General features: G+C 42.5%; 1 protein-coding gene across 2 annotated transcripts in view; it reads right to left on the bottom strand.

Moving 5' to 3' along the window:
• Positions 1-24,741, bottom strand: part of USP37 (ubiquitin specific peptidase 37) — an 84,634-nt gene that overhangs the window by 9,448 nt on the left and 50,445 nt on the right. For both annotated transcript variants that reach the window (XM_089662590.1, XM_089662591.1), the window contains 9 exons: positions 22,464-22,628; positions 17,683-17,748; positions 15,626-15,767; positions 14,391-14,634; positions 12,571-12,734; positions 7,550-7,610; positions 6,443-6,558; positions 5,804-5,873; positions 2,754-2,892 (listed from right to left, as the gene is read on the bottom strand). In XM_089662590.1, the coding sequence (XP_089518716.1) occupies positions 2,754-2,892; positions 5,804-5,873; positions 6,443-6,558; positions 7,550-7,610; positions 12,571-12,734; positions 14,391-14,634; positions 15,626-15,767; positions 17,683-17,748; positions 22,464-22,628 (1,167 nt within the window). The remainder of the gene's footprint in view (positions 1-2,753; positions 2,893-5,803; positions 5,874-6,442; positions 6,559-7,549; positions 7,611-12,570; positions 12,735-14,390; positions 14,635-15,625; positions 15,768-17,682; positions 17,749-22,463; positions 22,629-24,741) is intronic.

Below are 24,741 nucleotides of genomic sequence, written 5' to 3'. Positions count from 1 at the left end.
AAAATTCTTAGAAAAGATTTTCGAAAGAAAATTAGTTTGGAATTCGACCCGTGTGTGGCCGGCTTTAGACATACTGAACGACACGTTTCTTAACCACCTGCCAACCGATCACAGTGACACTACTGAGAGGGGGAGGCAGCTACAGGCGTGATCACGGACATGTCCGAGTTTGGGGTGCGTACGTGAGTGCCCCCTGCTGTGATTGGACACAGCAAGAGTTTGGCAGCGGATTTCAGCCAATGATTTCAGCTGAAATCAGCTGTGTTCAACCACACACAGAGCTTACAAAACAGTGATCTGGCTGTTTCTGCTCTCTGAAAAGCAGGGAGAAAAAACAAAAACACAGCCAGATAGTAAGATAAAAGCAGCAGTTAACCCCTCGATTGCCCCTAGATGTCATCCCCTTCCCAGCCAGTGTCATTAGTACATTAACAGTGTACAGCAGTGGTCTCCAAACTGCGGCATCTATCTAGCCCTTGGGACACTATTCCTCCCACTGACACCATCGATGGGGCATGTTTCCTCCTGCTGAGACCACTATTCCTCCCACTGACACCATCGATGTGGCATATTTCCTCCTGCTGAGACCACTATTCCTCCCACTGACACAATCGATGGGGCATGTTTCCTCCTGCTGAGACCACTATTCCTCCCACTGACACCATCGATGGGGCATGTTTCCTCCTGCTGAGACCACTATTCCTCCCACTGACACCATCGATAAGGGATGTTTCCTCCTGCTGAGACCACTATTCCTCCCACTGACACAATCGATGGGGCATGTTTCCTCCTGCTGAGACCACTATTCCTCCCACTGACACAATCGATGGGGCATGTTTCCTCCTGCTGAGACCACTATTCCTCCCACTGAGAGTTGAGCTGATGAGGCACTATTCCTCCCATTAATACCAACCATGGGGCACTAACGCTCCTTCTAAAACCAACCATGGGGCACTAGTTCTCCTGTTAAAAGCAATGATGGGGCAGTGTTTTCTCCCACTAAAGCTGGGACATTTTCTACTCACACTGGTCACAGTCCGGCCCCCCTAAAGCCAGAAAGACAGTAAACTGTCCCTTTCTTTAAAAGGTTTCGGGGTCCCTGGTGTACAGTATGAGCACGGATTACTCCTTTATTGCTTATATTGAGGTCAGTGTACTTTCCGACCAGCATCAGTTAGCGCCAGATTGTCATCCGCACTATCACAGTCGAACTACGAGTCACTGATCAACGCCATTACCAGTATAGCAACATAGCTGTGTAAATTCCAGTATATATACCATCGCTTGTAGACGCTATAGCTTTTGCACAAAGCAATAATATGCACTTATTGGTTTTTGTTTTTTTTTTTATACCAAAGTCATTTAGCAGAATACATTTTCAGCTATATTTATAAAGAATTCAGATTTTTTTTTTTTTTTCTTAAATCGGATATGTTTTAGAACAGAAAGAAAAAAAAAAATTTTCCCCCAAATTTTTGTTCTTTAAAGGAGAAGGGATACAGCTGTACACTGTGTGGACAGAATTTCCTGGAACTGGCGGGGTTCCGATATCACATGCAGATCCACTCTGCTCTCTAACCAACCCCTCCACCCATTGCTGCTACCTTCCTGTCTGTCTTGTTTGCACTGTGCCAACTATTTATTTTATTCTGATTATTATTTATGTCTATTATATTGCAAAAAAATTAAAACCCACCAAAAGAAAGCTCTATTTGTGTGAAAAAATTATATAAATTTGGGTACAGTATTGCGTGACAAGCAATTGCCAGTTAAAGTAGCGCAGTGCTGAATAGCAAAAAACCTGCCCCGGTCATGAACGGGGTAAAACCTTTTGGAGATCAAGTGGTTAAAGCAGAACTAATCTCATTGATTTAACTGTTACTTGTGCTCTCAACCAAACTGTCAAACCATCAAATGACCTGGTGTCCTAATGACAACTGGCAGACCAAACAGAGGCAAAGATAGCAGCTTCCTTGCCTGGTCTACTAGCAGAATCAACAGGTAAACCGGTTACAGGATTGGCTGAGAAAAACAAACACTTTGTTAAAGCGGATCTCCACCCAAAAGGGGAAGTTCCACTTTAAGACTTTGTCCCCAGCTCCCCATTAAGGCACCTTAAGGGGAGAAGGGGGGAACGGGCACCCGAATTTGACAGGTACCCTCTCCCACTTCCACTGTGATCGCCTAGGTGAGTGGAAGCAAAAACTGTAGTCTACGGGGCCATTCGCAAAGCGCAGCGCTTCTCGCACATATGCAGTGGGCACCCGGCTATGAAGCCGCAAGCTGTCACAGCCGGGTGCCCAAACTGAAGATCTCCCTCCTAGATTGTAAGCTCCAAAGAGCAGGGCCCTCGATCCCCTCATGTTTTGTATTGTATTGGTATTGTTCTGTCACATGTTCTGTCCCCCTGTGTAATGTACAGCGCTGAGCGAACTATTGGCGCTTTATAAATACTGTATAATAATAATAATGCCGGCGCCAGGGAAAGAAGACGGCCAGTGAAACCAGCGGTGGTGAAGACCGAGGGACAGGTAAGTGGCTGTATTTTAGAAGTCAGAAGCTACAGTTTTTGTAGCTGCTGACTTTTTTTTTTTTAGGTGGAACTCCGCTTTAAAGGTTGGTAGTGACAGTCGGTATCAAGTGTCAATTTTGATTTTGCTGACAAGTCCACTTTAAATACATGCAACACGTTAGGTTTATGTAAAAATAATATAAAAAAACTCTGTGGCAAAACGGTCAGGAATAACACTTACTTGTGCATATAAAAGAATATATAGCCACTTCTGTCTCGGTCACTCTGAACAGTGATCTCCTGTGTCCTTGATACAGTCAAATCATTATAGGTAAACCAGGCCTGTTTTTTTACATCGCACACATCGCTGATATAGTGACCTAGGGAAAATAGACCTCAGTAATTAAAGAGTATGTTAACCCATTAGAACTATGTATTGCATGTGAGTCTTACTAAGAGCCTAGCAATAAATCACAATTTCATTAAGCTCAAATACCGTTTATATTGCTTATCTTACGGTCACATGATGTAGCCCCATTGTACCGCCTAACCTCTCTGCCTAATAGTTTCAGTAAGTGACAAAGCTCTAAGCCCAAGCCTTGTATGAAAGAACATCCTTGGCATCCTTTTAGACGTCTATGCTTCTCCCTGCTGGCCACAGGAAGATATGTTGATCAGATCTGCTTTTGGAAGATTGCACAGCTAATAACTGCAAACAACCAGTTGCCATTGGTGAGAAAATTACAGGTCTAGAGACATGTCAGGGATATCTTCCTTCATATAATGCTTGGGCTAGGGCAGGGGTCTGCAACCTTTAGGACATAAAGAGCCACTTGGACCCGTTTCCGAGAGGGAAAAAAAAGACTGGGAGCCGCAAAACCATTGCAACATTTAAAACAAATCCGACACTGCATATATTGCAAAAAACGCTCTGGTCATGAAGGGGGTTTAAGGGCCCAGTAAGCAAAGGGTTAATCAGGGCCACAGTGTATCGTCATAATCACAATCATAGCCTTAGGTCAGTGGTGGGCAACCTTTTTTTTCGACTGAGCCAAATCTCGCCAAAACCACGACTGAAATTTATTTTGAGAGAAACATTTTTAAAACTGAAAATACATCCCCCATATAGTAATTCATCCCCCATATAGTAATTCATCCCCCCTATAGTAATTCATCCCCCCTATAGTAATTCATCCCCCCTATAGTAATTCATCCCCCCTATAGTAATTCATCCCCCCTATAGTAATTCATCCCCCATATAGTAATTCATCCCCCATATAGTAATTCATCCCCCCTATAGTAATTCATCCCCCCTATAGTAATTCATCCCCCCTATAGTAATTCATCCCCCATATAGTAATTCATCCCCCCTATAGTAATTCATCCCCCCTATAGTAATTCATCCCCCCTATAGTAATTCATTCCCCATATTGTGTGAATTCACTTACCTTTGCTCCGCGCGTTCCTCTCGCTGGGTTCCCGCGCCGTTCTGGTCTTCAGGGCGGACTGTGAGAGGAGAGGAGTTCGTCACACTGCCCCGCCTACATCCGGGCTGCCCCGCCTACATCCTGACAGCCAATGTTTGCCAGCGGGCGCCCGGCACACAGAAGAGCTGCATTAAAAGAGCCGCGGCTTGCCGACCCTATTGCCTGTCACCTGGTGGGCAGTGTGCTCCGGAGCCGCAGGAAAGGTGAAAAAGAGCCGCGGGTTGCCGACACCCGGGCTAGGGGCAAAGCACGATTTCCTCCCAGGAAAAGCTGCAGCATGCGCAGTGAAAGTGGCAACAGTGAAGATGGAAGTTAAGCTGGAATAATGTTGCCAATCTAAGAATTCGGTATTGAAAAGGAAAACTGAACGCACATATACAAGATCCTTTTTAAGGTGGTATTGGGTCCCTGTCCGAATTCCTAACACTAAGGTTCAAGGTTGCGGTCCAGAGTATTTGGTCTACTCCAATATCTATTCCACCTGGTGATTCCTAGAGACCTCTGTATAGCTCTTCTCCACATCAGCTGATCCCTGGCAATGTATCTTTTCCAGACAGCCAATTGCCAATTGATTGCCAGAGCCGGGAAGACATCTTCAGTTCCCATTAAAGCAGTAAGGGACAGTTTGAATCTTATGCTGGCCAATGATAAACTATCAAATATTCTCAGTGATGGCCAAAATTTTGATACTAATTTTGGGACCCCTTGATAAATTATGGTTTGCCAACACTACACCCCTCTACCTTAGGAGCCTTGTGACCTTCTCTCCTCCCCATTTTCTTTTCTCTTGGCAGTTTACTGACACAGGTCCATGAGTATACCCCTACCACCTTCATCCCCATTTCCCTCCCCCCCCCCACACTGTCTTGTCATCCGTTTACCTTTGTTGCCATAGGTGCTTGAAACACCTTAATTCCTAACAGGGGCGGACTGACAACTCATGGGGCCCCCGGGCACTAGGGGATCATGGGGCCCGTGTCTTTGCCCAAACTCAAAAAAGCCTATGAAAAAAGGTACCAGGGGCATCTCATGGGGCCCCCTACTGACCCCGGGCCCACCCCTGATTCCTAATAGTTATCTATATAGTTGGACTTTTTCCTATGTAACAACCTCTGGCGCAGACGATCCCCCTTGCTCACTGTTGGGCAACCATGCCTTGTTTGCTTTGTACTAGAAGCTCTGGTTCGCACACATGCAATTCTATTGCGTTTTAGAATGCATTGAATCGCATGAGAGGTTAAAATAACAGTTTTCTGTGGAGGCCGTTCACATACATGCGATCCAGCCGCAGTGTGATTTTGAAATGGGTCCCTGCAATTTTCAGAGCAGTGCGGGTGCGATTAACCAGCCATTTACACTTGACAATTTGCATCAGAATGACATCTGCACAGCTTTACAAAATTGCACTGAAAACAGCCAATTGCACATCATATTTGAATCAGGAACAACTCGTTTATGCCAAGGCCCCTGCGTGGGTGATCTATGTGCATAATTTGTGTTATTCTTGTTCTAAAATGTAAATAAAAATATTGAAATCGAAACCTGAAAGCACACAGTAAAAGCTACAGGTAATCTCCTAGATGGTAAGCTCCCAGGATCAGGGCCCTCCTAACCCTCTTGTATTGCACTGTATTGTTGCTGTATTGTCTCCCGTTATAGTCTAAAGTGCTGAGCAAACTGTTGGCGCTATATAAATCCTGTAGAATAACAACAACAAAAAATATTGAAGTTTACTAACACTCTCAATAAATGGTACAATACTGTACATGTCTTGGAATCAGAAATAATGGAAAGTCATTCTTACCAGAAGAGGAGGAACTACCAATGTGGCTAACAACACTGACAAGGCGATAGGAATGAGGAAGTTCTCCTGTCTGAGGGTGGAAAGCACAATATGATTAAACATGAAAAGTCAACTTATCACCCCTCTAATGCTTGTCTAAAAAAAAAACAAAAAACATTTTTTTTAAATCACGCATGTGTAAGAGCCACCACTCCTTTTCATTAAGATGCTGAATAAACTTAAAGTGGAGCTCTACCCAAAAAGGGATTATAGCGGGTACTCCATTTTGACAGGTACCTGCTCCCACTTCCACTACGATCGCCTAGGTGACTGGAAGCAAAAGTTGTCCTGCCTCCCCGTAGTCATCTGGGACACGCAATTCCCGGAACACTACGGGAGCATTCACAAGGCGCAGCGCAACTTACACATGCGCAGTGAGCGCCCGGCTGTGAAGCCGCAACCTGTCACAGCCCGGTGCCCATACTTAAGATGCTGGCGCTAGGGAGAGAGGACGGCCAGTAAAACTGGCTGTGATGAGCACACCACTGGCTTGACGGACAGGGGAGTGTCTGTTTTCTTTTTTTTTTCAGTTTTTGCAGCTGCTGCCTTTTTTTTCCATTTTAACTGGAGCTCCACATTAATACTAGAAATAAAGGTTACCTCTGCGTTTCTTTTAAGTTCCTCAGTTTCTTCTTCTGTGTACTCCATGTCAAAAATGTCCTCATTCCCAGAATCCTCATCCGACACCATCCCATCAATCATTGAGCTATTAAACTCTGTAATCAATAGGAAAATGAATCAGTTATTGCTGTTCTAATAAGCACCTAAATCATCGCCTTCTAAGATGAAGATTAAAAAATAAATTAAAAGTACAGTATTTTCTGGTGTATAAGACTACTTTTTATACTTAAAAATATACCCCAAAAATTGGGGGTCGTCGTATACTCGGGGTATAAAATGTGAACCTTGAGTTTGTTTGGGTCAAGCTGGATGCGTGTATGTACGGTAGCTGCGGCTACATACAGTATACACTGGGCCAATCACGGCGAGCGATGTATTCTACTAATGAATACAAAGCCTGCTCGGATTGGCTGAGTCAGAGAGGTGGGCTGATGATGTCACAACCTCAGCCAATCCGAGCAGGCTTTGTATTCATTAGTAGAATACATCGCTCGCCGTGATTGGCCCAGCGTATACTGTGTGTAGCCTCAGCTACCGTACATACACACATCCAGCGGTCTGATTACCGTAGGGACGTACCGGTATGTTTTGAAACAGCTTGGCTCAGTATACTGTATATACCGCACATCCAGCGGGCTGACAGATTAATCTGTCATATGGACATTTGTTTTGAGCCAGCTTGGCTCAGTGCTGTATACTGTATGTACATTACTGCACATCCAGCGGGCTGTATATATACTGTATACTGTATGTAGCCGAAGCTGCCGTATTACCGCACATCCAGCAGTAACCATCTGATTTGGAATTTGATCCATATGATGACTGTCTTACAAATGTATCACAAGATGTCATTCATGAACTTATGATGTCAGAGGATGAACATGAGGATTTTGAAGGATTTTAAGTACCGGTAAGTCATAACCATTTCAATAAAAAAATCTGATGTATTTAAATGATTTTACTTCGGAAGGGGGGTAGTCTTATACGGCAAGTATAGCCCAAAACCTATGTTTTAACTGGAAAATTAGGGGGTCGTCTTATACACCCAGTCGCCTTATACGCCGGAAAATACGGTCGTTATCTCACCTTGTAAACTCAGCTCTGTGGCTCGTTTTAAATCATCATCCTCCTTTTGCTCACGAGCCTCCTTTAAAAGTAATAAAAATGTACTTTAGCAATAGTAAGTTGCAGGAGCAAACAGCAGAAACCCAAATAAAGTGCCAAGTTGTTCTGGTCACAGCTTAGTAAGGACTCTTGCCCGTGTTCCCACGCACAATGTGATAGTTCTGGTGTCTTGTGATTGCCTGCTCAGTGATACAGTACTGCCCTGTGATTCAAAGAGTCACATAATGCCCCATACCCAAAAGTACCAGGTATTTCTCTTTGCTCCAGGTGTCTGAACAGAATGATGGGAAAGAAAACATATGCAGAAGGGAGGGTATTCAAAGCTGAATTCCAGGAACTCTGCAACTTTGAAAAAAGTGAACGCACTCCGAGTAAAGTCCAAAAAGACACGGCGCCGGCCGCTTGGCTCTTCTCTGCAGCAGAACCTTACCTGTTCCTCGGTCCAGCACTGTACAGTCTTCCGGAGCTGGCATCTTTAGTGTGGGCACCCACTATGACAGCCGGATGCCCACTGCACATGCGCGAGAAGCGCTGCACTTTGTGAATGGTCCGGCATCTTCTGGGACACATGAGAGGTCCCAGAAGACGCCAGACCATTTACAAAGCGAAGCGCTTCTCGCGTATGTGCAGTGGGCATCCGGCTGTCACTCCCACAACTCCGTGGAAGTGGAAGCGGGTACTTGTCAAATTCAGGTACCCGCTCCCCCTCCCTCCCCAAAGGTCCGCAGTCTCTGGTCATCCCCTGTACTGTGTCCGCAGTCTCTGGTCATCCCCTGTACTGTGTCCGCAGTCTCTGGTCATCCCCTGTACGGTGTCCGCAGTCTCTGGTCATCCCCTGTACGGTGTCCGCAGTCTCTGGTCATCCCCTGTACTATGTCCGCAGTCTCTGGTCATCCCCTGTACTGTGTCCGCAGTCTCTGGTCATCCCCTGTACGGTGTCCGCAGTCTCTGGTCATCCCCTGTACGGTGTCCGCAGTCTCTGGTCATCCCCTGTACTGTGTCCGCAGTCTCTGGTCGTCTCCTGTACTGTGTCCGCAGTCTCTGGTCATCTCCTGTACTGTGTCCACAGTCTCCGGTCATTTCCTGTACTGTGTCTGCAGTCCATTGGTTCAGAATACTTTTTTTCTTGGTTTTCCTCCTCTAACACCTAGGTGTGTTTTATGGAGCAAAAAATACAGTGTTTATATCTGACAGTTTTATTGTGCTCCAGTAACATAGCTTCCAGAGCTCCAACATTCAATTGAAGAGTCAGTGCAGCTACTATGCCTGCCCCTCCTCTTGCCCAATCACAGAAGCCTTTGTATTGTGTGAACTCATTCACAAAATGGAAAGGCTTCTGTGAGTGAGTAGTAGAGCTGAGAGATGGGCATAGCTGCTCTCTATGCTTCTCTCCTCTCTCTCAGACTGGAGTGTGGAGTGTATCCTCAGAGCCATAAACCTGTTGATAATCCCACCGGATATGCCAGGCAGCTATCAGGACGTAAATCATGGGGTATCAGCACTTTTTACAAAGTTGCTGAATTATAGAATTCAGCTTTAAAGCTGAACTCACGACTTAAGTTCATTCATGCACAGTTGTACAGGCTCTTCGCCTATGCTGAAATTTTCTACTCTGATATAACTGCACACTGAGATTCTCACAGTGTGCTTTAGAAACCTGCAGCAAGTCAGGTAGAACCCGTCTCATTTCAAGGCACGGTGATATCCAGCATTATCTAGCCCCTAAACTTAATGTCTCTGGCCCTTTCATTTATTGCAGAGCTTGACAAATTTGCTCTGAATCTAGGAGCCAGCTCAAAAGCCATTTTGTTTTTTAAACCAACAAAGTTTTATAACCACGAAGTTCACAGATTGGCTAATGCCAAAGGAAAAGGGAGTGAGGGAGAACTGTTCAGCACAGCAGCAGATCTACTTGGGGAAGGGGAGAATACACAGAGGTGCAAGTATGTGAAGGAAAAAAAAAACAAAACAAAAAAAAAAAAAAACTTTAGTTTTCAGATGTTAACCATTTGACTTCCAGAAGACTTACCCCCTTCATGACCAAGCCATTTTTGCTATGCAGCACTTTGCTACTTTAACTGAGATTTGCGCGGTCACGCAAAACTGTACACAAATGAAGTTTATATAATTTTTTTCACACAAACACACAAATAGAGCTTTCTCTTGGTGGTATTTGGTCACCACTGGGGTTTTTATCTTTTGCGCTACAAAAAAAACCCCCAAACCCTACAATATTTTTTACTTTTTGCTATAGGTCATATCGCATAATAAAATAACATTTCTTCATAAATTTAGGCCAAAATTTATTCTGCTACATAATTTTGGTAGGAAAAAAATCCCAATAAATGTATATTATTTGGTTTGCATGAACATTATAGCATCTACAAATGACCGTATATATACACACTGGAATTTTTTTTTATACTAGTAATGGTGGTGATGAGCGATAGTGGAACTGTGATAGTACAGCCAGCATTCAGTGAACAGTGCTAATAAAATGCACTGTCACTGTACTAATGACACTGGGCAGGAAGGGGTTAACAACTGGGACAATCAAAAGGGTTAACTGTGTGCCTAGGGAGTATAATGTAACAGCACTGTTTACTGTTTTACTAAAGGGATGTGTTGGTTTTCATCTCCCTTGTCAAAAGAAAATTTTTGACTTTTGCTATAAAGCATATAGTATTAAAAAAAAAAAAAATCAGAAATTAGGCCAAAATGTATTCTGCTCCATGTCTTTGCTAAAAAAAAAACCATCCCAATACATGTAAATTAATTGGTTTGCGTAAATGTTATAGCATCTACTAATGGTGGTATATATACTGAATTTTTTTTATACTAGTAATGGCGGCGATCAGCAACTTATGGTGGTATTGCGGCGGGCATTCTGACACTGGAGGGAGAACTGACTAACTGCCACTGGAAAACATTAAACAAGAATGGAGTACATGGGAGGACACCACGGAGGAAGCCATTGCTGTCCAAAAAGAATATTGCAGCACGTTTGAAGTTTGCAAAAGAGCACCTGGATGTTCCACAGCACTACTGGCAGAATATACTGAGGACAGATGAGACCAAGATTGAGTTGTTTGGGAAGAACACACAACACTATGTGTGGAGAAAAAAAGGCACAGCACACCAACATCAAAACCTCATCCCCACTGTAAAACATGGCGGAGGGAGCATCATGAATCAAAAATGTAGCGCTACAGACCCAAGATATTCCAATGAAGACAGATAGGTAGTTCATATGAATAAATGCCTAAACAAACATAACAGTTCATAAAAAGGGTGACTTTTAGTGATTTCTTCTCTGTCCTGCACTTCTGGTGCTCAGGCGTTGTGCAAAATAGTGCTGAGAGAATGCACACTCACCAGAACGCCCAGGAAAATGAGCGTTTAGTAATTATATTCCCCTTAGAGACATCAGCCGGTCAGGATAGGACAGTATGCTAGCCTCCCTCTAGAGCTCCTGGAAGTTACTGTGTGATCTCTCGGTAGGTGGTCTGTGGACTTCTCCTTGAGGACCACATACGTTCCTTACCCAGCGATGGCTGCAAATGAATACTCCCCAAGGGAGTCAAAACAAGGACGCCTCCATAGTGTAGTAGGTGATAACAGAGGTTTTATTACATAAAGCATCCAAGGTACACAACGGTGTGCATTCTCTCAGCACTATTTTGCACAACGCCTGAGCACCAGAAGTGCAGGACAGAGAAGAAATCACTAAAAGTCACCCTTTTTATGAACTGTTATGTTTGTTTAGGCATTTATTCATATGAACTACCTATCTGTCTTCATTGGAATATCTTGGGTCTGTAGCGCTACATTTTTGATTTATGGTATTTTTAAGGTGTATGGTAACCTGATGTATAGCTGCTGCAATTAGGTGCGCTCGTATACATATTTTTTCTTTACCTGGAGGGAGCATCATGGTTTGGGGCTGCTTTGCTACCTCAGGGCCTGGACGGATTGTTGTCATTGATGGGAAAATGAATTCCAGAGTTTATCAAGACATTTTGCAGGAAAACGTACGACCATCTGTCCACCAACTGAAGCTCCACAGAGGATGGGTGATGCAACAGGACAATGACCCAAAGCATACAAGTAATTCAACAAAACAATGGCTGCAACAGCACAGAATACGCCTTCTGGAGTGGCCCAGTCAGAGTCCTGACCTCAACCCAATTGAAATGCTGTGGCATGACCTTTAGAGAGCGATTCACACCAGACATCCCAAGAATATTGCTACACTGAAACAGTTTTGTGAAGAGGAGTGGTCCAAAATGACTCCAGATCGTTGTGCAGGTCTGATCTGCAACTACAGGAAACGTTTGGTTGAGGTTATTGCTCCCAAAGGAGGGTCAACCAGTTATTAAGTCCAAAGGTTCACATACTTTTTCCTCCCTGCACTGTGAATGTTTACACGTTATGTGCAATTAAACCATGGCAACATCTAATGTTTGTGTAGTATTATGTTCAGCAGACTGTGTTCTTCTATTGTTGTGACATAGATGACATTCAGAGCACATTTTATGCACAATTCATGCAGAACTCCACGTAATCCCAAGGGGTTCACATACTTTTTCTTGCAACTGTATGTTGTGTTTTACATTATGTGCTGTTGTGTTTTACTAGGGAGACAAGCTTCTTTGTATTGTTCTGCTGTGCAGAGCAATACAAAGCAGCCTGTTTGTGCTGACAGGGGAGAGATCTGTGTTTACACACAGACCTATCCCCTTTCACTGTTACTCTGTGATAGCCGGGTGCCGGCGGGGAATCTCAGGCCCGGGACGCAGTGATCGACAGCTGTAGCTGCCAATGGTGGCCCGGGTAGGGCAGCGCACGCCCCCTACCTGGAAATGCAAACTTACATGTATATATACACACATGATTCTGTGCAGCCATGCCGCGCTGTAGCAGTAGTTCTGCTATAGGGTGGAGGGGAAGCAGTTAAAGCACTGAAATTTTGCTCCCCTCACCTGTTCTTGAAGAGACTGTGCCAGAGCCTGCTGCAGCTCCTGTTCCTCTCGCTCTCTCTCCAGCTCATACTGCATCCACTCCACCTCATTCTGAGAGCCCTCTGGAGTCTTGTTCTCTTTATTCTCATCAAAGTCTTTGATCATGTCACTGTACTGGGTCACACCTGAAACAAGGAATACGTTCTCATTAATCTTCTCAGAATACAGAGAGCATTTGCTTCTCTGTCAGCTAGAAAACACACAAAATGCTAGTGCAAGCACCACCCTCAAACTGGTCAACACCCCCACATATAAAAATGGATCTCCATTTTGCAAATTTCTTCAATTATCCAATTGCATGCAAATGAAACAAGTAAACAGGAGTTTCCTTTTCACGTGACTGAACAGCGGAAGTAAACCATTTAGAAAATCAGCCTCAATGAATGCCCACAAATAACAGCCAAGGGCTCATGCACAGAGTTATAAAAATACTGAAACGTGAGCAGATCTTGCTGGCAGAAAGATCTTCTGTAAAAAAAAAAAAAATGCACCATAGTGCAAATGGATCACATGCATAGGTTAGTGTGATGTTGAGATGTGTACATGCACACATCTGTGCTGGTGAGCCAAATGTAAACAAAGTCACTTTATTAGAATGACAGAAAACCAAGATCCTGCCTAGTGTTCCTTAGCAACTTTTTTTTAAGGTTTATAAATGCACCCCTCCTCCCCCCATCCCATGCCTTGAATGAGTCATTTACTAGGTAGCGTCTGTGGCACATGTGACCCACAGTGGTGGATTCTAATCTCCAGTACTTGAGAATGGAAAGTTGAGTCAATCACAGACGGTGTGCTGGAGCTCCCTGCCCTGTCACATTTTTTTTTTCTCTTGGTGTCAGGAAAACTTGTCAGAAGTGACTCATGCAGATATAGGGATGATGCAGCAGAGAAAAAAAAAAAAAGACACTTAGTGCTCTGGATTGAGACAAGTACACATTATAGTGGGATATGCTTTGTTTATATTTCATGTCTGAGGTTTACAACCACAAAGTATTTGTAAACTTAAGTCCCAAACATCATGGCAATGCTTAACCACTGGCTTGCAAGCATACCATTCAGTTACAGATACCAATAAATACATTTTTCCCTCAAATTCATGAGCTGTGTCAGTTCATCTTCCATTATTAGGACTGTAAGTGGAGCCTCAAATCGATACTCAGCAGCACAGGAGCTGCTGTCAATCTCCGGCTAGGGGTGGGAGACATGTCTGCATAGTCAAAGGCAAACTAATAGAGTGCGTAGGACACCCTGTACATCAGTGGTTCTCAACCTTTGGGTCGCGACCCCTTTGGGGGTCGAACGACCCTTTCACAGGGGTCGCTTAAGACCATCGGAAAACACATATTTCTGATGTGTAAAGAGCAGCTACTGTGTAGAAAGCAGCTGCTGTGTTGAAAGCAGCAGTATTGGAGGTAAAAACACTTCATAAATTATAATTACTGGGTAAACAATTTTATGGTTGGGGGTCACCACAACATGAGGAACTGTATTAAAAGGTCAGGGCATTAGGAAGCTTGAGAACCACTGCTGTACATGGATGATACAAGACAAAAGTGCAGGACAACTCGACAACAAGAAACCAGGAAGTAATTTGGTTGTCTTGTCGTCATCATCAGAAAAAGAAACTTGTAGGATCGATAGATAAATTGGACACAAGAATAAAAATGCAGGTATTAGTGAATAGAACGTATATATGCAAAACTTTGTAAAGGTTGGCTGACACTTATGATGCCTAATAAATGTAAAGCCACAGCAGTGCAGAATGTTCTCCTCGCACACACCTGCATCTTTTACCACATTCGATTTCTGCTCTTCCAGCACCTCCATAGTTTGAGCAGTTTCCTGCAAGTCGTCATCGCCACCGAACCCAGTATCTGGACTGCTTGCAACTTTGTCCTCCTCTGGACTCACAGGACTGTCTTTTTTGCTCATTTCCAGAACGGCAGCCATTAAATCTTCATCATTCATGTCATCGAAACTTGTGTCACTGAGCTCTGGGCATTTGGGGCCTTCTGCTTTTGGTTTCTTTTACATAGAGAAGGAAAAAATAGCAAATATGTATTAAGAACAAAAGTTCCACACCACTTTATACCAGAGTTTTGCTGGTACTATTAAGTTTTCAACACAATTTAAAGACCAGACTTAACCACTTCCCGTCCGGACCATGTATATAAACGGCCGGAAGGGAGCAGTGCAGGGGCGGATGGCCGTTTATAAACATCCTCCCCGCTCACTGCTTGTGCGCGCTCCCTGGGAGCGCGTAGCACCGCGATCCGGTGCCCGCTGTGTGAAAAAAAAAAAATTAGAATTTTTGGTTATAAACTAATTTGGGTTATTTTTTTTACTAAAAACATAATTGAATAAATTGTGGCCAAGATTTCTGAAGAAAGATTATTTATTTGCAAAATGTTATAAGAAAAACACTTTCAAAATTTTTGGACTTTTTATTTATATAGAAAAAAAAATAAAAATTATTACCACCAAAATAAAGTTCTGTCTCAAAAAAATTCATATGGGTACAGTGTTGCATGACCGCGCAATTGTCAAAGTGTGATAGCACTGAAAGCTGGAAATTGGTCTGGACTGGAAGGGGGTAAAAGTGTCCAGACTTGAAGTGGTTAAAGTGTATGTGAACCCTGAACAATGAACATCTCTCCTCAATCATGAAGTGATCATTGTGCTCCCCAACTCTGCTAACCATGTTCAAGGTGCTAGAGGAACACCATGGTAGACAACAAGTCCTGGTGGGATCAGATCCCAGAGCTCAGAGTGCTATCCTTCCTCCTCCCTGAGTGTTCAGACTACCACAAAAATCAAATATAAATTTAGATACATATACTAGTCATGTGTCTCGCATACAAGTTACCCATGTTACTATAGCAATCAGGCAAACCAGAGTGCCACAGAGTTGCCCAATGAGTCTACATAGTGACACAAAACTCTTTGGACTAGTATCCTTAGGCAAACTTCTGGTTACAAAGGATTACCAAACAAACAGACAATCCAGAGAGGTCACCTGGTCCTCGGTCTGGCCCTCCTTTCCCTGCAAACTGGTGCTCAGTCTTTGGGAATTGGTCACGCATCTCTTCAAATGTTCGTCCTCACTTTCAGAGTCCAGACAAATAGTTGTGTTGCTTGCAGATTTAAACGGTTGTTTTCTAAATGGAGAATTTTATACTTTAAGAGAATGTATGGCAGTTTTGTATACAGTATATATTCTTCACATTCAGAACTAGAATTACATTTAAAAAATTGCAATTCATGTTTTATTTTGGATACATTTTGAATATTTGAAATTCACATTTGCAGTCAGCATGTATACTTTTTTTTGGGTTTTTTTTTAAATCTTTATTGCAAAAAAAGGTGCACAGACAATGATACCATGAAATGGTGCTCAACATAAGATAATGTACATCTCCTAAATTATAAGCTCTAACGAGCCTGGCCCTGTTTCCTCTTGTACCAAATTGTATTGTAACTGTAATGTTAATCTTCATTTTGTAAAGTGCTGAGAAAACTGCTGGCGCCATATAACTCCTATATAATACTATTAATAATCCATCACAACAAAATGAAGTACAATCATGTACCATAATCAACTTCCAGACCACTGAACAGCAATGTAATGCTGACGTCACGTATCGGTATGTCACCTTCTGCTCAACCACGTCACATGTTACACCTGCTGTGTGCACAGTGGGAGCCTGTTAGCAAGTCCCTGCCAATGATTCATGGATGGGACCTGATTGGGATCTGCTGTGTCCAATCACAGCCCAGAGCCCTGTGTTGACAATCAACACAGAGCTCTTTATAGAGGGAATGATCTCTGTTTCTCATCCCTGCCAAGCAGGGTGACAAACAAATATCTATTAGCAAAAGCAGCACACAATACACATATTGTTAGGCACACATTTAACCCCAGATGTTATCCCCTTCCCAGCCAGTGTCATTAGTACAGTGACAGTGTATATATTATCACTGTTCTGGTGTCACTGGCAGTAAGCTGCCCCCAGCGCCAGATAACCCGCCGCACTATTGCAGTCCCATTATAAGTCGCTAATCACTGCCAAAAAATAAAATTCCAATATATACCATCGTTTGTAGAAGCTATAACTTTAATGCTATAACTTTAATGCAAACCAATCAATATACACATTGGGATTTTTGTTTTTACCAAAGACATATAGCAGAATACATTCTGGCCTAAATTTATGAATACATTTGTTTACTGGATAGGTTTTTATAGCAGAAAGTAAAAAATATCAGGGTTTTTTTTTTCAAATTTCAGTCTTTTTCGTTAATATTGCAAAAAATTAAAAAAAACAGTGGTGATCAAACACCACCAAAAGAAAACTATTTGTGGGAATATAAATTTTGTTTGTGTAAAGCATTGCATGACCTTGTCAAAGTAACAGTGCCAAAAAGCAAAAAAATGGCCTGGTCATGAAGAGGGGTAAATCTTCTGGAGGTCAAGTGGCTAGTAGCCTGGAAAAGATGGAGGGAGGGAGTGTAGACAAAGGGCCTCAAGCATTATTTGACATAGTAAGAGTGGAGCAGCACCAAACATCTCAGGCCTCATAGAAGTGACTAATTGCCCCTCACCTACCCCTATTTTCTTGCTCATTTCAAAACAGGCCATAAGGAGATTCAATTACAGAGCTGCAGTCTGAGAACACACAGCTTCTGCTGTGCTGTCTCTTCAGGATACCAGTGTCAAGGATGCACCCTGTATTTAAATGTTTGCATGTAAAAGTAAGAAGTTACATAAATAATGAAAAGTATAAAATATTTTAAAAACATAAAAAACTTACACAATGTTCCAAACCATCAGTTTTCTTTTACATTTTCTCTAGTGAATCACTTCAAACATATTTGCAACCTTTGCTATAGCAAGGCTATTGCAATATGTACCCCCCTTTAACATAACATTTATCAAGTTCCTCTGGTATGTTTCAGTCGATCAGAGGTACCTTCGTGTATACCCAATACCCTCTAGATACTTTCTAAATAATCCTTCCTTTGAAGCAAAATTGAGAACCCAGATTGTACTAGAGATAGATGTAAATCACATACCGTGAAATAACATTATTAGCAGTGCAGGAATTTACCATCTGTGACGCTTTTAATGGACGGGAACTCCTGAATAGGTTAAACAAAATTAAAGGACACAGTCAGCATAAAACACCTTAAATAAATCATAGAGCATGAAGATTAATTTGAACAGAGATAACATTATTGAAAACCATGACTGTAAAAACCCAAGTGAGTTTTTTGCAACAATGTTTAAAAACAAAAACAGAACAGTAAAAAAAAAAAAAAAAAAACTAAAACAATTTTGCAGCAAAGTTTCATGGGAACAAAATATAAATATCGACAGTCTTCAAAAAACCTATAGATGTTTTAATTACCATCGATTTACAGCCAACATATAATACTTTGTCATCTTCTCAGCCGCTCCATGTGACACTCCACAGCAGCTTCTTCTCATCCACCTAACATGACACTCCTGCAGTCTTACGCGGTGGCTTTACAACCGTGAACAGTGACCGAGAAATGCTTCCTATTTTCATATTTGCACAGCAGTGGATGATAAAGAGAAGCCACTGTCAATGACAGTTGTAAAGCTGCCTCGCAAGAATACAGGAGTGTGGGGAAACTATATATACACACATATACATACACACATATTATATATATATATATATATATATATATATATATATATATACAGTCATGGCCGAAATTGTTGGCACCCTTGATATTTTTCCTGAAAATCAAGTATTTCACACAAAAAAGGTATTGCATTAACACATGTTTTGCTATACACATGTTTATTCCCTTTGTATGTATTGGAACAAATATAAAACAGAGGCAGAAAAGCAAATATGACATAATGTCACACAAAACCCCAAAAATGGGCTGGACAAAAGTATTGGCACCCTTAACTTAATATTTGGTTGCACACCCTTTGGAAAACATAACTGAAATCAGTCGCTTCCTATAACCATCAATAAGCTTCTGACACCTCTCACCCGGAATTTTGGACCACTCTTCCTTTGCAAACAGCTCCAGGTCTCTCTTATTGGAAGGACACCTTTTCCCAACAGCAATTTTAAGATCTCTCCACAGGTGTTCAATGGGATTTAGATCTGGGCTCATTGCTGGCCACTTCAGAACTCTCCAGCGCTTCTTTGCCATCCATTTCTGAGTGCTTTTTGACGTATGTTTGGGGTCATTGTCCTGCTGGAAGACCCAGGATCTTGGACGCAAACCCAGCTTTCTGACACTGGGCCCTACAGTGCGACCCAAAATCCTTTGGTAATCCTCAGATTTCATGATGCCTTGCACACAGTCAAGGCACCCAGTGCCAGAGGCAGCAAAACAACCCCAAAACATCATTGAACCTCCACCATATTTTACCGTAGGTACTGTGTTTTGTTCTTTGTAGCCACATTCCGTTTTCGGTAAACAGTAGAATGATGTGCTTTACCGAAAAGCTCTATCTTGGTCTCATCTGTCCACAAGACGTTTTCCCAGAAGGCTTTTGGCTTACTCAAGTACATTTTGGCAAACTGTAGTCTTGCTTTTTTATGTCTCTGTGTCAGCAGTGGGGTCCTCCTGGGTCTCCTGCCATAGCGTTTCATTTCATTTAAATGTCGACGGATAGTTCGCGCTGACACTGATGCTCCCTGAGCCTGCAGGACAGCTTGAATGTCTTTGGAACATGTTTGGGGCTGCTTATCCACCATCCGGACTATTCTGCGTTGCAATCTTTCATCAATTTTCCTCATCCGTCCACGACCAGGGAGATTAGCTACAGTGCCATGGGTTGCAAACTTCTTGATAATGTTGCGCACTGTGGACAAAGGCAAATCTAGTTCTCTGGAGATGGACTTGTAACCTTGAGATTGTTGATATTTTGCCACAATTTTGGTTCTCAGGTCCTCAGACAGTTCTCGTCTCCTCTTTCTGTTGTCCATGCTTAGTGTGGCACAGACAGACACACAATGCAAAGGTTAAGTGAACGTCTCTCCTTTTTATCTGCTTTCAGGTGTGATTTCTATATTGCCCACACCTGTTACTTGCCCCAGGTGAGTTTACAGGAGCATCACATGCTTGTAACATTCTTATTTATCCGCAGTTGTGAAAGGGTGCCAATACTTTTGTCCAGCCCATTTTTGGAGGTTTGTGTGACATTATGTCGAATTTGCTTTCTTTCCTCCCTTTTTTTGTTTTGTCCCAATACACACAAAGGGAATAAACATGTGTATAGCAAAACATGTGTTAATGCAATACGTTTCGTGAGAAATACATGATTTCCTGGAGAAATATCAAGGGTGCCAACAATTTCGGCCATGACTGTATATATACACACACACACATATATATATATATATACACATACATACATACATACATACATACATATACACACGCACACATACACATATACACACGCACACTATCTCACAGAAGTGAGGCCCCCCCCCCCCCCCTTAAATATTTGTAAATCTTTGATTCTCTCTTTTCATGTGACAACACTGAAGAAATGACACTTTGCTACAATGACATAGTCAGTGTACAGCTTGTATAACATGTAAATTTGCTGTCCCCTCAAAATAACTCAACACACCGCCATTAATGTCTAAACCGCTGGCAACAAAAGTGAGTCCACCCCTAAGTGACAAGGTCCAAATTGGGCCCAATTAGCCCTTTTCCCTTAGTGTTACAAGGTCTCAGGTGTGAATGGGGAGCGGGTGTGTTACATTTGGTGTTGTTATCGCTCTCACTCTCTCATACTGGTCACTGGAAGTTCAACATGGCACCTCATGGCAAAAAACTCTCTGAGGATCTGGAAAAAAAAAAAAAAAAAAAAAAAAGAATTGTTGCTCTACATAAAGATGGCCTAGGCTATAAGTAGATTGCCAAGACCCTGAAACTGAGCTGCAGCACGGTGGCCAAGACCATACAGAGGTTTAACAGGACAGGTTCTATTCAGAACAGGCCTCGCCATGGTTGACCAAAGAAGTTGAGCGCACGTGCTCAGCGTCATATCCAGAGGTTGTCTTTGGGAAATAGACGTATGAGTGCTGCCAGCATTGCTGCAGAGGTTGAAGGGGTGGGGGGGGTCAGTCGGTCAGTGCTCAGACCATACGCCACACACTGCATCAATTGATCTGCATGGCTGTCGTCCCAGGAGGAAGCCTCTTCTAAAGATGATGCAGAAGAAAGCCTGCAAACAGTTTGCTGAGGACAAGCAGACTAAGGACATGGATTACTGGAGCCATGTCCCGTGGTCTGATGACACCAAGATAAACGTATTTAGTTCAGATGGTGTCAAGCGTGTGTGGCGGCAACCAGGTGAGTACAAAGACAAATGTGTCTTGCCTACAGTCAAGCATGGTGGTGGGAGCGTCATGGTCTGGGGCTGCATGAGTGCTGCCGGCACTGGGGGGCTAGAGTTCATTGAGGGAACCATGAATGCCAACATGTACTGTGACATACTGAAGCAGAGTATGATCCCCTCCCTTCGGAGACTGGGCCGCAGGGCAGTATTCCAACATGATAACGACCCCAAACACCTCCAAGACCACCACTGCCTTGCTAAAGAAGCTGAGGGTAAAGGTGATGGACTGACCAAGCATGTCTCCAGACCTGAACCCTATTGAGGATCTGTGGGGCATCCTCAAACGGAAGGTGGAGGAACGCAAGGTCTCTAACATCCACCAGCTCCGTGATGTCGTCATGGAGGAGGGGAAGAGGACTCCAGTGGCAACCTGTGAAGCTCTGGTGAACTCCATGTCCAAGAGGGTTAAGGCAGTGCAGGAAAATAATGGTGGCCACACAAAATATTGACACTTTTGGCCCAATTTGGACCTTGTCACTTAGGGGTGGACTCACTTTTGTTGCCAGCGGTTTAGACATTAATGGCTGTGTGTTGAGTTATTTTGAGGTGACAGCAAATTTACATGTTATACAAACTGTACACTGACTACGTCACATTGTAGCAAAGTGTCATTTCTTCAGTGTTGTCATATGAAAAGAGAGAATCAAATATTTACAAAAATGTGAGGGGTGCACTCACTTCTGGGAGATACACACGCGCACATCAGCCACTTTATTAGGTCCACCTGTTCCAATTGCTTGGTACCAAATTGCTAATCAGCCAATCACAAGGTAGGCATTTAGATGTAGCAAAGACGACTTGCTGAAGTTCAAACAGAGCATCAAAATAGGGAAGAAAGCAGTTGTGTGTGAAAATCCCAGTAGATCAGTTTTTGAAATCTTCAGACCAGCCCATTTAGCACCAACATCCATGGCACATTCAAAGTCACTTAAATCCCCTTTTCTTCCCCATTCTGATGCTTGGTTTGAACTTCAGCAAATTAGGTTGTGGTGTGCTGTCCTTCAATCAAGAGGTGTCATGGTATTTTATTTATAGTTTTGACTGGGGATATAGCAGAGCACTAAGCATTACTATTCCTGAACTTCATCAAGTCGTCTTCACCATCTCTAGATGCTTAAAATGCAATGCGTTGCTGCCATGCGATTGGCTGATTAGCAATTTATGTTACCAAGCAATTGAACAGTTGCACCCAATAAAATGGGTGGTGTGTGTCATATATATATACACACACATACATACATACATACATATATATACACACACACACACACACACACATACATATATATATACATATACATACACACATATACATACACACACATACCCTTTTGCAGCACACTTAGTGTGTTTAGCACATGCCCTGAAAAAATGTGAAAGTGGTTTAAATTCATAAGAAAAGACAGTACTGCGAGTGTATATATAGATTACACAGGAGCATCCTTACATTACAGTCTGTGCATTGCAGCTCAGAGATAGTGGTGGCCGCGTGCTCTCTGTACAATGTGATGACAGGGTGAGATATCGCGGTATGATCACTTGCTGGCCAACTTTGTTATTTAGTGAGAGGATCACATTGAAACTGTAACGCTTCAGGTGAAGAATCAATACCCTGCAGAAATAAGAGAAGCAGAAAATGTGATGTGAACATCTCACTACTCTTAATGGATACAAAAAGGATGGCAGCGATTCAACAATGCAGTATCCACAAAATAAATATGTAATGATCATTAATGGGTAGAATTATACTTTAAAACACCTCGATCAGCAAAAATTGGGTTGCCTCAACACAAGATACTCAAGGCTTGTGAAATCTCCAAAAAGGAGGAAAGGCATTTTATTTTTTTTCTCCTTCGCTACTGTCGGTGGGCCCCAGGGATCCTAACCATACTCTGAAGCTAGAGTACGTCAGTATTCCCCTGGGTCTAGGCAGCATGCATTCCTTGAATGGGTACCTCTGCAGCAAGTATCAATGCACAGGATAGCTTGTCTCCAAATCACAGGAGATAATGGAATTGGGGGGGGGGGGGGGGAGGTCAATGGTGAAGAAGGATCTGGGGGTTCTGGTAGATCACAAGCTTAATAATGGCATGCAATACCAAGCTGCGGTTTCTAAAGCGAGCAAAATCCTCTCTTGTATTAAAAGAAGTATAGACTCCAGAGAAAGAGATCATATTACAAAACCCCCCAACCCCCCCACTCCCAGTACAAATCATTAGTGAGACCTCATCTGGAATATGCAGTTTAGTTTTGGGCACCAATTCACAAAAAGAACATTGGGGAACTGGAGAAAGTACAGAGAAGGGCAACCAAACTGATAAGAGACATGGAGGAGCTCAGCTATGAGGAAAGATTAGAGAAACTGAATTTATTCTCTCTTGGGAAGAGGAGATTAAGGGGGGATATGATCTCCATGTATAATACATAAGGGGGATATTATCTCCATGTATAATACATAAGGGGGGATATGATCTCCATGTATAATACATAAGGGGGGATATGATCTCCATGTATAATACATAAGGGGGATATGATCTCCATGTATATTACATAAGGGGGGATATGATCTCCATGTATAATACATAAGGGGGGATATGATCCCCATGTATAATACATAAGGGGGGATATGATCCCCATGTATATTACATAAGGGGGATATGATCAACATGTATAGTACATAAGGGGGGATATGATCAACATGTATAGTACATAAGGGGGGATATGATCAACATGTATAGTACATAAGGGGGGATATGATCAACATGTATAATACAGAAGGGGGGATATGATCAACATGTAGAATACATAAGGGGGGATATGATCTCCATGTAGAATACATAAGGGGGGGATATGATCTCCATGTATAATACATAAGGGGGGATATGATCTCCATGTATAATACATAAGGGGGGATATGATCTCCATGTATAATACATAAGGGGGGATATGATCACCATGTATAAAACATAAGGGGGGATATGATCTCCATGTATATTACATAAGGGGGGATATGATCTCCATGTATATTACATAAGGGGGGATATGATCTCCATGTATATTACATAAGGGGGGATATGATCTCCATGTATAATACATAAGGGGGGATATGATCTCCATGTATAATACATAAGGGGGATATTATCTCCATGTATAATACATAAGGGGGGATATGATCAACATGTATAATACATAAAGGGGGGATATGATCTCCATGTATAAATACATCAGTGGTTCATATAGTGAACTCGGTGTAGAGCTATTCACCCTGAGGTCATCACAGAGGACAAGGGGGCACTCTTTACATCTGGAGGAAAAGAAATGTAATCTCCAAACACAGAAAGGTTTCTTTACAGTGAGAGCTGTGAAAATGTGGAATAGACTCCCTCAAGAGTTGGTTCTTGCCAGCTCAGAGGATTCCTTCAAAAAAAGTCCTGGATTCTTTCTTAGATACACAGAATATAACATTTATAGGTAAAGTTGATCCAGGGAATATCCGATTGCCTCTCGGGGGATCAGGAAGGAATTTTTTTCCCAGCAGGAGCAAATTGCATCGTGCTCTTCTGGGTTTTTTGCCTTCCTCTGGATCAACTGTGGGTGTAGGATTATAACTTTTTTTTCTATGGTTGAACTGGATGGACTTTTGTCTTTTTATGTAACTATGACATGTCATAATAAATAATAAGAATGCATTCAATTTGACTACCAGGTACAGACAAATACTTAAA

This window comes from Staurois parvus, unplaced genomic scaffold (assembly GCF_062004578.1).
Source record: "Staurois parvus isolate SC_StPar_1 unplaced genomic scaffold, SC_StPar_1.0 ptg001495l, whole genome shotgun sequence".
In the NCBI taxonomy this organism is placed as follows: domain Eukaryota; kingdom Metazoa; phylum Chordata; class Amphibia; order Anura; family Ranidae; genus Staurois; species Staurois parvus.
This window is presented reverse-complemented; position numbering and strand designations above follow the sequence as displayed.